At 40.7% G+C, this 16,540-nt stretch overlaps 1 protein-coding gene across 1 annotated transcript in view; it reads right to left on the bottom strand.

Annotated features, from left to right (window-relative positions):
- Positions 1-16,540, bottom strand: part of LOC143887812 (TNF receptor-associated factor homolog 1a-like) — a 42,247-nt gene continuing 25,707 nt past the window's right edge. The window contains exons 11-13 of the mRNA XM_077392001.1: positions 10,675-11,153; positions 10,254-10,452; positions 1-1,542 (exon numbers count right to left, since the gene is read on the bottom strand). Coding sequence (XP_077248116.1) covers positions 142-1,542; positions 10,254-10,452; positions 10,675-11,153 — 2,079 coding nt within the window. The 3' untranslated portion in view covers positions 1-141. The remainder of the gene's footprint in view (positions 1,543-10,253; positions 10,453-10,674; positions 11,154-16,540) is intronic.

A 16,540-nucleotide genomic window follows, 5' to 3' on the forward strand; every position in this document is an offset into this window, starting at 1 on the left:
TAGAAGCAAATGAAAACCGAACCACTCTTTACAAAATATTTTTATCAAGGATTACACCATACTCTGTTGCTGAGACTGAAATTCCCTTAAATACATTATTAGTGGATGATAAACTGTTGCAGAGGAACTCCATTGCCGGCTTCAATGTCCATTTGCAGGCCTGAAAATAGTATACCCATTAACCCCCCGGGCCAAATTTGAGTAACCCGGCAGCTGAAATGGGTATCCTTCACCCCCTTCTGTGCTCCTCATGCCCAGCAAAGAAAGATCAGCACCATTCACAGGCCATTGGTGGTTCTGAATCATCCCATCAATCTGACCATTCGTGTAGCCCGACATACTGACTTGTGGGGGAACATCCCTCAACCCATCATAAGGCCGGCTAGGGGAGCCATAGACCCGATGCATTCCATCCTCACGGTGCCTAACGGGTCGATCGAACCTGCAACCGTTGATCGATGGACCCACATCTGACGGGCCGACATCTCCAGGAAACGTGAACTGCCTGTTTAGAGGGTGGTGCCCATTGTTGGGAGAGGGGAATACTGCACTTGCCCTCGCAGATTTTACATTGCTTTGTTCCTCATCAAGGAGGTAGTTGATAATGTCAAGGTGAGGAAACTCTTCTGCCGAGACACTCTGTGCTGGATGAGTTGAGAGACTGCTCAGCAAATCATCAGCATAGCTCGTTCGTGATCCACCACTGGTTGAACCGTAAATATCAAGGTTTGAAATGTCATTAACAAGACCCGGGTCGCTGACTATGCCGCTCACCTGCTGGGGGCTGCCCTCAATCCATTGGGGTTGACGGGGTATTTCTTGTGTCATAGTGCCAAAAGTAAAGCCTGACCTAGATGAGCTTTGATCTGTTCTTGTGGAGCTTTGAGGTGAATGAAATGAAGGGGATGGCTGGGAAGGGGCAGGTTGAGAGTAAGATGGAGTTGGGTTCGAGGAACTTGAAGAGTGGCGAGGAGCAAAACCAGGTGAGTACGGACTCATGGTTTTACCCATTATTGCATTTCTGTAGGTCTGCGGGACGTAACTATGAGTAACCGGTGATGGGTCCGTGCCTAATCGGCCAGCTGCACTGACAGATCGTGCTAATAAAGGCGCAGTTTGAACCATAGACACAACAGGGGCATTGGGCCTGGGAGCAGGGATGAGGGGAGCACTTAAGGGCCTCGACATTGGAGACGTTTGTTGAGTTGTGGTTTTCTCAATTGGCGTACAAGCAGCCTTTAATGGTGGTGAAGGCTTCTGAGCATCCTGTTTGGAGATGGAGGGAGTTTGATGTGGTCTTGTTACTGGAGGCACCATTTTTTCAGTTTGGCTTGGGCTCTTTAAAGATTCCTCCCTAAGTGGAACTGGTTCAGCTGCCACAGTGTTCCCAGATGATTGCTTTGGTTGTGAACTGGATGGCATATTTGGTGTGGGACTGCTGGGAGAGGATGACATTTCTGTTGTACTTTGCTCGGAAGGTCTGTCGACATCAACCTGGTCTTTGACACTCAACTTCTTTTGCAGAGACACGACTTGTTCCTCCTGATCAGACCAGATTTAATAATAGCTCATAGGGTCAGAATTGAGAAAGGCAAGAGCTCTGAACTTAGAAAACAGTATGCACCCTGAAAGCCTTCACATGAAGAAACAAATGCCAACCACCCACCTCCACACAGTAGCAATAATTTCAAAGAGAAAACAGGAGAAGGAGAATTATTGAAAAAGAACACCGAAACATTTTCAAATATTTTTGACATCCTAATAGGTTCATGGTATTATATCTTTAAAAAAAAGGGAAGAAACCTTCCAAGGAGACCTAACAGGTTTCACTATAACCAAATATAGTGAATGCAATTAACAACCAAATATACAAGGTACCATGTGTAGTGTTGGTTATCAAGGTGTTCCCTATAATCACTTCAAAGATCCAGAATGGAAGTATCTACAGTTTTTTATTTACACATATAAGATGGAACAGTGTAGTGTAGGTTGTCATTAACTCTGTTTGGATTAGCAGGAAGCCAGGTCCAAAGGAAGACTTCTGAAACAATGCTGGAAAGGATTACGAGTGTTCATGCACCAAGACAGAAAATGTATATGCATAATGTTATATCACTCAAAGAAACTCACTATAAAATATCTAGCATATGATACTCAAACTCAACTCAACTAAGCCTTTGTCCCAAACTAGTTGGGGTCGGCTCAACTCAGCATATATATATAGATATATATATATATATATATATATAGAGAGAGAGAGAGAGAGAGAGAGAGAGAGAGGTATTTCAAAACACTAGTGTAGATAAGTTATCTACACACTAGCTTAAAATACAGTGGGGGCCACATTGTTTGGGTGATCCAATGCATTCATTTGATGGGCCCTCACATAGATAGGGTGTGCCCAAAAAATCAGCTCCATAGGATCATTCTAACCATTCGAACCGTGGAGGCGAAAAATGGACAGATTTGTGAAGGTTTATACACGTCTATTTTACCTCCACTAATCGTAGGGCTGGGATGATCCTATGGAGCTGATTTTTTGGGCACACCCTATCTATGTGAGGGCCAATCAAATGAATGCTTTGGATCACCCAAACAATGTGGCCCCCACTGTATTTTAAGCTAGTGTGTAGATAACTTATCTACACCAGTGTGTAGAAACTCTTCTCTCACATATATTATAGGCAGGTATAGACAGAATGCACATATCATTTTGTCCTATATCTAAAAAGTCAAAGCAAATCAAATAAAACAAACCACGTGGTCGGGCATGCCTAAATTTATGGTTTTCAATATGTATAGGGAAATGATACCCTCATTCATATAGGATTGATCCAAACCGTTCATTTGTTGGGCCACATCTAGGGGTCAACCCCCAACCCGAGGAACCCATTTTTCCAACCTGAACCCGACCTGACTTCAACCTGAACCCGACCCGAGTTGCACCCCTAGCCACATCGTAAATAGGGTGTAAACTGAAAATCATTTCCATAAGATAATCCTAACCCTCCAATCTGTAGAGGGACTGCACATTAACCTCTACAAATCGAAGGGTTAGGACCATACTACAGAGATGGTTTAAGGGCTACATCCTATTTATGTTGTGGCCAAACATATGAATGGTTTGGATCATCCTATGAAGTGGGCTCCACTGTACTTTTTGAAAATAATGGACTTCATGCGCACACAGCTTAGAAAATCTCTCTCTCTCTCTCATATATATATATAGAGGAAAGTGTTGGTGAGCTTAAGCTCACCAAACTTATGGTGCGCTTAAGCTCCCCAATCACATGGGTCCCACATTTTCTGTGGTGATCCAAACCATTCATTTGCAAGGCCTTATCATAGATAGGGTGTGTACCAAAAATCAGCTCCATAGGATCATCCTAACCTCTCCATTTGTGGAGGACAAAAATGGGCAGATTTGTGGACAAACAATATCTGTCCATTTTGACCTCCACAAATGGATGGGTTAGGATGATCCTATGGAGCTGATTTTTGGTACACACCCCATCTATGCAAGGGCCTTTCAAATGAATGCTTTGGATCATCCTAACAAAGTAGGCCCCATGTGATTGGGCGCTTAAGCTCACCATAAATTTGGTGAGCTTAAGCTCACCAACACTTTCCTCATATATATATATATATATATATATATATATATATATATATATATATATATATATATAGAGAGAGAGAGAGAGAGAACGGTTTCTACACACAAGTGTAGATTAGTTATCTACACACTAGCTTAAAATACGGTGAAGGGCATACTGTTTGGGTGATCCAAACCATTCATTTGATTGGCCCTCACATAGATCATCCCAACCCTACGATCTATGGGAGGGCCATAGGTGAATCAGCTCCATAGGATCATCCCAACCCTACGATTTGTGGAGGTAAAATGGACGTGTATAAACCTTCACAAATCTATCCATTTTTTGCCTCCACGGTTCGAAGGGTTAGGATGATCCTACGAAGCTGATTTTTTGGGCACACCCTATCTATGGGAGGGCCCATCAAATGAATGGTTTGGATCACCCAAACAATGTGGGCCCCCACTGTATTTTAAGCTAGTGTGTAGATAACTTATCTACACTTGTGTGTGAATATTTTGAAAGGTGGCCGAAATCCATAGTATTATGTACTAAATGATAACGTTCTGTATTTAAAAATAATCGGGTTCGTTAATATTTTGAAAGGCGTCCTGAATCCGTAGTATTATGTAATATGTTCACAAAAATCTGTAATATTATGTAGCATATGTACCCAATCCGTAATTTTGCAAAAAAAATAGTCACTAAGTTGACTTTGTCCACTTTTTTTTTTTTTTTATTAAAAAAGCATAAAGGAGGGGGGTAGGATTGAAAATATGTGGGATGAATGGGTGCCTTTGTTATAAAAAGTCAAAAAAAGTGATGCGTAATTCTATTAGAATTTTGGGAGAAATTCAAATAAATCTCTCCTTTTCTCTTATGCTATATATATATATATATATATATATATATAGAGAGAGAGAGAGAGAGAGAGAGAGAGAGAAAAGAGAAGGTACTCCTTAGAGTAGATAGCTTATCTACTCCCTACCTTAAAATAACAGTTGGGGCCACATTGTTTGGGTGATCCAAAGCATTCATTTGATAGGCCCTCACATAGATAGGGTGTGCCCAAAAAATCAGCTCGATAGGATAATCCTAACCCTATGAACTGTGGAGGCAAAAATGGACGTGTATAAACCTGCACAAATCTGTCCATTTTTTGCCTCCACAGTTCATAGGGTTAGGATGATTCTATCGAGCTGATTTTTTGGGCACACCCTATCTATGTGAGGGCCCATCAAATGAATGCTTTGGATCACCCAAACAATGTGGCCCCAACTGTTATTTTAAGGTAAGGAGTAGATAAGTTATCTACTCCAGGGAGTACCTTCTCTTTTCTCATATATATATATATATATATATATATATAGAGGAAAATGATTGTGAGCTTGAAGCTCATATAGCTTATATGAGCTTGAGGGCCCAAACACATGGGTCCCACATTTTTTGTGGTGATCCAAACCATTCATTTGCAAGGCCCCATCATAGATAGAGTGTGTACAAAAAATCAGCTCCATTGGATCATCCTAACCCCTCCAAAAGCGGAGGGCAAAAATGGGCAAATTTGTGGCAAACAGTGTCTGTCCATTTTGCCCTCCACTTTTGGATGGGTTAGGATGATCCTATGGAGCTGATTTTTTTGTACACACCCTATCTATGTAAGGGCCTTTCAAATGAATGCTTTAGATCATCCTAACAATGTGGGCCCACATGTGTTTGGGCACTCAAGCTCATATAAGCTTCAAGCTCACAATCATTTTCCTCATATATATATATATATATATATGAGGAATATGATTGTGCGCTCGAGCTTCATTTGAAAGACTTACATAGATAGGGTGTATAAAAAAGCAGCTCCATAGGATCATCCTAACCCATCCAAAAGTGGAGGGCAAAATGGACAGACACCGTTTGCCACAAATCTGCCTTTTTTTGCCCTCCACTTTTGGAGGGGTTAGGATGATCCAATGTAGCTGATTTTTTGTACACACCCTATCTATGACGGGGCCTTGCAAATGAATGGTTTTGATCACCACAAAAAAGTGGGATCCATGAGTTTGGGCCCTCGAACGCATATAAGCTTATATACGCTCGAGCGCACAATCATTTTCCTCTCTCTCTCTCTCTCTCTCTCTCTCTCTCTCTCTCTTTATATATATATATATATATATATATATATATAGGGATTTGCCAGCGTCCATTGCATAAGGCTTTTCGCAGCTGGTCTGTTGCATGTCAGACCGGCCACCTTGTGAATGAAGACAACAGCTTTTGTCTCCATTTACGAGGTGGCTGGTCTGACATGCAACAGACCAGCCGCGAAAGGCCTTATGCAATGGACGCTAGCAATTCCCATAATTGTTTGACTCATCCAACCCATTCATTCCATAGAACCTTACATAGGTAGGGTGTCCTTGAGGAATCATCTCCATAGGATCATGGTAACTGTTGATTTGTGTAGGTTTAAAATGGATGGCTGGAAAATGGGTTTCCATAGATTGAATGGTTAGGATGATAGTATGGAGACGGTTTCTTAGGAACACCTTATCTATGTTAGGTTCTATGGAATGTATGGGGTTGGATGGGTCAAACAACATGAAGGTGTATTTATAGAGCTCTAGCTCAGGCTGAGCTAGAGCTCAGAAACCTCGCCCTCTCTATATATAAATATATAAGTGAGCTACCCGTACCGTCGTACGTGTAGCTACACTTCTCTCATATATATATATGAGGATAGAGTTGATGCGCTGGAGTGCAACTAAGCTTAGCTGCGCTCGAGCACAGAAACAGGGTGGGGCCACATTTTGGGTGGGGTCCAAAGCATTCATTTGATGGGCCTTTTCATGGGTAAGGTGTCCATTTGTGGGGCCAAAAATGGACAGATTTGTGGACAAATAGTATCTGTCCATTTTTGGCCCCACAAATGGACACCCATTGGTGATCCAATGGAGCTGATTTTTGGTAGGTCACCCATCCATGATGGGGCCTTCCAAATGAATGGTTAGTATCACCCCCACAATGGCCCCACCCCACTGTTTCTGTGCTCGAGCGCAGCAACCCCTCTCTCTCTCTCTCTCTCTCTCTCTCTCTCTCTATATATATATATATATATATATATGTGTGTGTGTGAGGAAATGGTTTGCGAGCAGCTGCTCAGATGGGGTGGGGGGATCCAAGGCATTCATTTGGAAGGCCCTTCCATGGATACGGTGTGTACCAAAAATCAGCCCTATAGGATCATCCTAACCCGATCAAAGGTGGAGGGGAAAATGGACAGGCACTGTGTGTCCATGTTTCTGCCCATTTTTTCCCTCCACAAATGGCAGGGTTAGGATGATCCTATAGGGCTGATTTTTGGTAAACACCCTATCCATGGAAGGGCTTTCCAAATAAATGCTTTGGATCCCCCAAAAAATGTGCCCCCCTATGGTTTGTGAGCTCTGCTCAGATAAGCTTATCTGAGCAGTTGCTCAGAGAGAGAGAGATGGCGAGGTTTCTGAGCTCTAGCTCAGCCTGAGTTAGACCACTATAAATACACCATCTCCATGTTGTTTGACTCTTCCAATCCATTCATTCTATAGGAGCTCACATAGATAGGTTGTTCCTAACATACCATCTCCATACCATAATCCTAACCATTCGATCTATAGAAGCCTAGATTCTAGCCATCCATTTTAAACCTCCATAAATCATAACCCTAATCCTAACCATAATCAAAAACCATAATCCTAATATATATATATATATATGAGAAAACGGTTCCTACACATATGTGTAGAGAGTTCTCTACACACTAGCTTAAAATACAGTGGAGGCCCACATTGTTTGGGTGATCCAAGCCATCCATTTTAAAGGCCCTCACATAGATAGGATGTCTACAAAAAATTAGATCCATAGGATTATCCCAACCCTACGATTTGTGGAGGTAAAATGGATGTCTTTAAACCTTCACAAATTAGTCCATTTTTTGCCTCCACGGTTCAAATGGTTAGGATGATCCTATGGATCTGATTTTTTGTGGACACCCTATCTACGTGAGGGCCTTAAAAATGAATGGTTTGGATCACCCAAATAATGTGGCCCCCACTGTATTTTAAGCTAGTGTAGATAACTTATCTACACATATGTGTAGGAACCGTTTTCTCATATATATATATATATATATATATATATATATAGAGGTATATGATTGTACGCTCGACCGTACCTAAAGTTAGGTACGGTAGAGTGCCAAATCACATGGGTCCCACATTTTTGGTGGGCATCTAAACCATTCATTTGCAAGGCCCCATCATAGATAGGGTGCATACCAAAAATCAGCTCCATAGGATCATCCTAACCCATCCATTTGTGGAGGCCAAAATGGACAAACAGTGTTTGTCCACAAATCTGCCCATTTTGGCCTCCAGTTTTGGAGGGGTTAGGATGATTCAATGGTGCTGATTTTTGGTATGCATCCTATCTATGATGGGGCCTTGCAAATGAATGGTTTAGATGCCCACCAAAAATGGGGGACCCATGTGATTTGGCACTCTACCGTACCTAACTTTAGGTACGGTCGAGCGTACAATCATATACCTCATATATATATATATATATATATATATATAGTGCCAAAAACACATGGGCCCCACATTTTTGTGGTGATCCAAACCATTCATTTGCAAGGCCCCATCATGGATATGGTGTGTACCAAAAATCAGGTCCATTGGATCATCCTAACCCGTCCAATAGTGGAGGTTTAAAATGGATGGTTAGAAAATGGGCTTCTATAGATCCAATGGTTAGGGTTCTGGTATGGAGGTGGTTTCTTAGGAACATCCTATCTATGTGAGGTCCTATAAAATGAATGGGTTAGATGAGTCAAACAACTATGGGAGAAGTGGTTTGTGAGCTCTAGCTCACGGTGAGCTCAAGCTCACGAACCACGACCCCTATATATATATATATATAGGAAAATGATTGTGAGCTTGAAGCTCATATACATTATATGAGCTTGAGGGCCCAAACACATGTGGGCCCAGATTGTTAGGATGATCCAAAGCATTCATTTGAAAGGCCCTTACATAGATAGGGTGTGTACCAAAAATCAGGTCCGTAGGATCATCCTAGCCCATCCAAAAGTGGAGGGAAAAAATAGACAGACACCGTTTGTCGACAAATCTGCCCATTATATATCGTGAGCTTGAGCTCATATAAGCTTATATGAGCTAGAGTGCCCAAACACATGGGCCCCACATTTTTGGTGGTGATCTGAACCATTCATTTGCAAGGCCTTTACATAGATAGGGTGTGTACCAAAAATCAGGTCCATTGGATCATCCTAACCCCTCCAAAAGTGGAGGGAAAAAATGGGCAGATTTGTCGACAGACGGTGTCTGTCCATTTTTTCCCTCCACTTTTGGATGGGTCAGGATGATCCTATGGACCTGATTTTTGGTACACACCCTATCTATGTAAAGGCCTTCCAAATGAATGCCTTGGATCACCCCAAAAAATGTGGGGCCCATGTGATTGTGGCACTCTAGCTCATATAAGCTATATGAGCTCAAGCTCACAAACATTTTCCCAAGATTCATATAGTAAATGGTATCTGAGCTCAGATAGGTTATCTGAGCTACAGTCTCTAAATAGGATGGGTACCCATGTTGTTTGGGTAATGTTAGATATTGGTTGTATAGGACCTAACACAGATAGGGTCTCCCTAAGAAATCATCTCCATAGGATCATGGTAAGTGTTGATTTGTGGAGGTTTAAAATGGTCGGCTAGAAAATGGGTCCATTTTGTGCCTGTACAGATCGAATGATTAGGATGATTGTATGGAGATGGTTTCTTAGAAACACCCTATCTATGTCAAGTGCTATGGAATTAATGGGTTGGATGAGTCAAACAACATGGTAGATGGTGTATTTAGCTCAGATAATCTATCTGAGCTTGAGCTCAGATACCGCGCCCCCATATATATAAGGTAAATATATATATATATATATATATATATATATATGATGAAAGTGTTTCTAAGCTCGAGCTCAAAAACTCATGTGGGCCTACATTTTTGGGGTGATCCAAAGCATTCATTTGAAAGGCCCTTACAAGGATAGTGTGTCCAGGGTATAATTGGACTTGGCTCCAACATAGTACACATACATCTATATGACCAAAGCCTTGTCACGAGCAGAACTTGAACCTGCATTATCGGATCAATTACATCCAGCTTTTCCCATTATTCAGATCGTGCTGGTAACCCGTTGCCTATGTGTCAGTATGTGGGGCCTGCAAATATGGACCCACCATGGATTGTACATGACACAAAATCCTCACCAATTGGTGAGATTGCCCATGTTCAGTCAAGGGCAATCAGTGAGATTTTTAGATTGTGATTAAGCCATGTTGGGGCCCATCTATCGGCACGGCTCTCACATGCACAATCCATATGCCTCGTGTACAAATTCCAGCCTTATTGGACCTAGGACCATAGTATCCTTACCCTCATGTATATACGAAAACATAGCATGCACTACTAGGATAAAACAGTAAAATATTGATTTATGCCTTGACTTCTAATATTATGTCATGTTAGCATCATCACGATAAGTTTCAGTTTTACTTTCCCCCGATTAAAAAGCGAAAGACAAAGTAAGTAAAACTAATTCTACCTTTTCAACAAGATGATGCTCAAGCCACTGTATTCGATCTTTCAAGGAAAGAACTACAGCCTCTGACTCAGGACCATTTCCTTTACACCGGTCAATGGCATCATGTAGACGTCCTATATCAGCAACAGGGTCTAACGGCTGATTATCTGTGTCCCAACAAGACCGGTCACGTGTGTCTTTAATACGCTGGTTTTTCCCTCTGCAAAATCACATTAAAGCTCAAGCACATGCCAAGTATAAAACAGCCATGAAACCACTTAACTAAGGCCCTGTTCGTTTAAGATTTTGACAACTGATTGTGAGTCCAAAACCAATCTTGAACTCATAATTACGTTTAATTTTGAGTCCAATAATTGGTTTTGGACTCATAATCGATTGTCATATCTTAAACGAACAGGGCCTAAACCTCGCTTGCATTTACCTTCTGGGTGATGTTTGAGTTTTGCAATTTGGGTAGGAGTTCCCTTTATATGGTCCATTCATCACAACTGAAGGGACAGAGTCCGTAGAGCAAGTTGAGGAGCTGTCATCCACAACAGATGGGTTTTTCTTCTCTACTCTCCCATTTTGTACAAGTAAGGGGCTCGTTCCACTACTACTAGCTTCTGCGGTTGGTGTTATTTCTGATGTGTCAGTGTCCCAATTAACAGGACTGCTATCTCTGTCTTCTAAATCGGGTCGAAGTGTTTCACCAACGTCGTCACAAGTATCAGACACATCAGAAACATCTTCCAGTCTCTGGAGATTTTCAAGAATGGACCGTGCTGACTTCGCAGAATAGTCCTCCAAGGTTCTTTTACTAGAAGGGCTCTCTTGCTGGTGCTTGTCTGTCTCTGTCACATCAGGCTTCTCATCCCTTCCCCTATCCTTCCCTTTACGACCGCCCCGTCTCTGTTTAGCCTGGAACAAGATATAAAAGGAAAAAACAAATTAATGTGTAAGCCTTTACATGGAGAATAGAATTAGCTTTCTGTTTGGAAACAAGTTTACGCCTTTGGAGGAAAATGGAAAGACGTGAGTTTTTTAATACAGGAAATCCGAAGGAAATAAAGCAACCAAATTGTTTCATTCTGAGGATAAGTCCACACCACATATATGATAAAATGGAACATAAAGACAAAAAAAGGAAAACAACAAGATGAAGAAGTGGGCAGAAAAAGATTCATGTTTCAGGCTAACTGACCAGAAGAACATGTACATTTTTTTCTGTCTTCTTTCTTCTTTTTTTCTTTTTTTTTTTGAATGGTTCTGTCTTCTTTCTTCTCTAACAAGAATATGCATATGGTAGATTCAAATAGACAGAACTTCCCATCAGAACTGCACGTTGAAATGCAAGAAAAGAACAGAAATCTGGACTTGTTGGAATTGATTTTAGTCAAACAGGTAGTGGGGTGGCCGAGTAAACTGAGAGGGAGTTTGAAGAAGGGGAAGTGAAGGGAGCCATATCTTCCATGGATGGGGATAAAGCAATAGGACCGGATGGTTTAATTAATGTACATGTTCTTTAAAAAATATGGGACTTGATAAAGAAAGCTGTGCTGAAGGAATAAAGGAGTTCCATGTTCGGGATAAATAAGAGAATAAAGACGACCTTTGTTACACTCATTTCTAAGGAAGGTGCTACGGAGGTCAAAGACTTCCGGTCAATTAGTCTTGTGGGTAGTATGCATTAAATCATAGCCAAGAGTTTGGATTGTATAATTAAGTTGGTAATGGAAGACATCATCTCTCCATCCCAGCGGGGATTTTGATGGAGGAAGACAAATCCTTGATGGGTCCTCATTGCAAATGAATGCTTTGTGGAGTGCGACTTCGTATATTATATTCTTGGTAGGATGGGATTTGGGAGGAAATGGAGGCAGGGATGGGTGCATGGAAATGGAGGCAAGGATGGGTGCATGCATGCATGCATGCATTTGAAATCCGTCCTCTAATCAATAGGTTCCTGGCAGCAAGGTTTTAAATTTTGGTTTCATTATCGGTTGGCATGGAAATGGAAACATTTCAGTTTTGGTGCAAATTTTAGTGAAAATCTTGTAAAATCATGGAAACGTATGCAAAATGATGAAATTTTAAGATGAAATTTTGGGAAATGCTAGAATAAGCACAAAGACATACTTAGAAACCATCACATAAGCAAGAAAGCCATCCATAATGGCTCGATCACATTGAACACTTAGTGATATGCGCTGTCGCACGTCTGAAACAGTAAAGTCAATTAATAAGTAGAGTGTAATGAAGTATGAGAAACTAAGTACAATGAACGGTCTCCCCTCTAAGAAACCCAACTCTATGTCAATACCACATAGAGTTACGAAGTATTATTGGTCTCATGCCGAACTGACATCCCCCACATAGGATACAATGATGTTGCCTACCAAATATCATTCTATACATTAGTGAAATGAAATGAAATGAAATGCAAATCCTGAGAGCCCCTAATAGATAATTGGTGGAAACGTGGTATGTATGTGGAACACTTATTATATCGTGAAAGGCAGCATCGCTCTCTTTTTTTACAAGCAAGTCAACAACCGTTATCGAACTGTCAGCTATCTAAAGGTTAGCTCGGCTATTTTTTTGTCGTTCAGACTTTAGACCATTTCAATTGAATTTCGAGAATTTCAGTTGAAATTTCGGGGAATTAATGATGTTGAAGAAATTCATGAAGATTCATTTAAGTGGGGATGGAAATGGAAACATTTTGGTCAATTTGGGGATATTTAAAACCATGCCTGGCAGGTTTCTTTGAAAGTACAAGAGGAATTGGACCCCGGATTGGGACCATCCTAGGGCATGCATTTTAATTTGTAGATGTCTTTTCAAGTCCCTTAAGTTCTAGGCGGGCTACCACGATCTTTTCTTACTAAAATCACTTGTTTTCTTTGAGTTATGTGGGTTTTAAATAGGCCCCACATGTACCTTGGGATTTTAAGTGGAGAGAGTTTTTAAGTCATTTGAGGGTATTTTTATCCTAAAGTGTTGGGTTTTTATTTTAGGGTTTTAGAACTTTCTGGTTCTTCTCTTTTCATTATATATTGTAAGCCTCAAGGAACTTTTTTGAAAGACATGATGGAATGAATGAATGAAAATGCTTGTTCTTTGCTGCTTTGCAAAATCGTGGGTGTGAGGCCTTCATCCTCTACGTGTGATGCCTTGATCTTTTCTAAGGTGTGAAGAGGCCTTCATCCTCTACATGTGATGCCTTGATCTTTTCTAAGGTGTGAAGCCTGGAGCCTGGGTGTGATGCATAGGGGGGTATTGCTAGTGTTATTCTAACATAATCTTCTTCATCTGTTGTGAGATACCAAAGCTTCTTCGATGAGATGCCCACGCCTACCAAAGCTCGATCCCCGCCACCTCTCCCAAAAAAAAAAAGAAGAAAAAAAAAACCCATTTACAACGTAGGGGAATTATGAGTAAAATAAAATCAAAAGCAAAATAAAAAGAAAAAGGGTTTAATGAGGGGGTGAGGATGAGGCGTGGAGATCTATCACCCCCATTAGTTGAGGACACTAGCTTTTGTCATGCCTCATTGACTCAAACTATAAATTTTAATATGGGGAGTGAATAGAATTTGTATCTGAGTAGAAGGTAAAATATTTGAAAAGTGTGTAATGTGGAGAAGAAAGGATGGACCAGCTTGCTAATTGAATTGGACGTCATATCTTGTGATTCATCTTGTGATTCCTCTAAGATTTGGTAACCCCACTAGAAGAATGTGGAATCTCATCATTGAGGAAGTGCAAAGGAAGTTGGTTGGGTGGAAAAAATCTTACTTATTTTTGAAAGATATAGTAACATTATTGAGGTTACCCCCTTTGACTTCTCTCTCTATTATATATAATTGTTCAAGATCGCAGAGGCAGTTACCAAAGAAAATAAAGAAGAATAAAAGAACTTGCTTTGGGAAGGGAAGAGAAAAAGAGCATAATGCACTTGGTAAGATGGGAAGCAGTGTAAATAAACAAACAATATCAGCCTAGGTTTAGGCACCCTCATCCATACGAATGACACCCTTTTGGGGAACAGGGGAAGTGGTTATGGGGGTTCAGCACAAAATGATCTTTGGAGGAAAATTTGTAGGGGAGTAAATCAATGTTACCTGGAACGCGGTTCGTTCCGGTAAGTGGTACGGGAACGGGTACGGGGTACGATGGTAGCCCGGTACGCAGTACGATGAGGGTATGCTATGTTGGTTCATTATTCAGGGTCACGGGTCAGTTTGGAGCGCTAATTTGGATTAACACCCACACTCCCTCTCCACACACACATATACATAATTTCATATATTTTTACAAGAATATCATTCCATAGTACACGCTACATACATTTAATACACAAAATATAAAAATCTCATGTATGTCATCATAGTTGTAAATTCCGTTTCGTTTCGTCCGGAATGGACGAAACGAACCGGTTTCGTTACAATTCCGGAACGAAATTCCAAAAATTTCGTTCCGGTGGAAATTTCGTTCCATTCCGGCCATTCCGGACGAAATTTTCCGAAATCCGGAATTTCGTCCGGAATGGACGAAATTCTCCATTCCGGCCGGAATCGTGCAATAGGGCTGGTTTGACTGGATTCCTGCTGCTTCTCTTTCCTCTCCTGTACTTCTCTACTTTCCTGTACTCGGTATTTACATGTAAACCATTTAAGTAAATGTCTTTACTATTTTATTGTCCATTTACTTAAGATTTACATGTAAATAACGGAATACCCCCCTTTTGGATTTATTAAAAATAGTTTCAACACCCAAATCTAAAAGGAAAAAAAGTCAACTCTCCAGTTCTAGTACAAAATTCAAAGAAAAATGGTCGGGTCAAAATTTTAACTTTCTTAACTTCCAAACGGTGGGGTATTTTTCAAATTTTAAAAATTCATAAAATCTATTTTGTCCAAACATTATTAAATCCCAAAAGTCCGGTAAAAAAAATCTCATTATTTGGTCTCTAAAAATTATTCATCTTGTCAGGCACTGGTCAACACATTGGTAACAGACTTTTTTTTCTAATGAATGATGTATTGATACCTCATGTTATGAAATATGGAACTTAATCACGTACCCACGTACCCGTGTCGTGTCGTACCCGCACCCTGACACATATTTTGGACTATTTATTAGTTTTTCATCTTTTTCTATTGATTTTTTATTTTTTTGAATTTTTCTCATATTTTTTAATATATTTTTTGTGTGAACGAAAAGTTTCGACCGAAATGCACCGAAATGACCGAAATCCCACCGAAATTTCGTTTCGGTGGCCAAAACGAAATGGCGACCGAAACGGAATTTACAACTATGTATGTCATACATATTTTTTCAAAAAGAAAGTTCTAGTTCCAATCCAACCCAAACTACATAAAATTTGTAGCTCTCTCTCCATCTCTCCCTTAGTCTATATGCACCTCTCTGTTTCTCTCCCGCGGCTCGTCATTTTTGGCGATCCGGGTCGCTAGTGAACCACATTTGGGATCGTGCGACCCCGGATCGCGGGTCGGAGGGTGGATGGAGAATCTCGTAACTATGGTGTAAATACAAGAGGTGGATGAGTGTCAATATGGCAAGTCTCACGAGTTCAGAGGACAAAATGTAATAAACCGATGATTTCTATCAATGGAAAAATTTAGGGTGGGGGATGAGAAGCGGATCATGTTCTCGAAAGATTCTTGGTTAGGTTGTCAGTCCTATAAGCTAGCTAAGAACAAAGGGGTTTTTGGTGTCTTCATTTTATGAGAGAGAGCGGGTGGGGAGTTGGGGGTGGGTTTATGGTGGAAGATCAATGGATTTAAGGTTTTTCTAACCCAGAATTTCTCCAGGAACACGGACCGGCATCTTAAATTTTATTGATATTAAGCAAAAGATAGGGAAGACATCGAGTGGCCTCAAAACCCAAAAACAAGAAAAAAATCACTTAAACCTAATTTGAGGAATTTCTAATGCATCCCACCTTAAAGCCCCCTTGCAGGACTGAGGGGATCTTTCCATTCTCAAAAGACGATTAAATTTCATACCACAGGTGAAATTAGCAAGAGAATTCGCTATTGTATTACTTTCTCTATATTGGTAGATAAACCTCGGCTTGCTCTCAGCCGTCAACTCTCAGGGACATAATTTTATTGCTGTCTACCAGAACCAGTGATACTGTAAATATATGCCGTGTTCTTATCTCCCTCATTTAGCCATTTGGATATAGGTCTCTGCTTCCACTTCAACTCTTCCTAAATCCAGTAAAATGATGCGATTATTCTCTTCCCGGAGAGAGATTCTTTCTAGAGATTCTTGTAG

The sequence above is a fragment of the Tasmannia lanceolata genome, unplaced genomic scaffold, assembly GCF_043159265.1.
Source record: "Tasmannia lanceolata isolate RefF3 unplaced genomic scaffold, GAP_Taslan_0.1 ptg000012l, whole genome shotgun sequence".
NCBI lineage: Eukaryota > Viridiplantae > Streptophyta > Magnoliopsida > Canellales > Winteraceae > Tasmannia > Tasmannia lanceolata.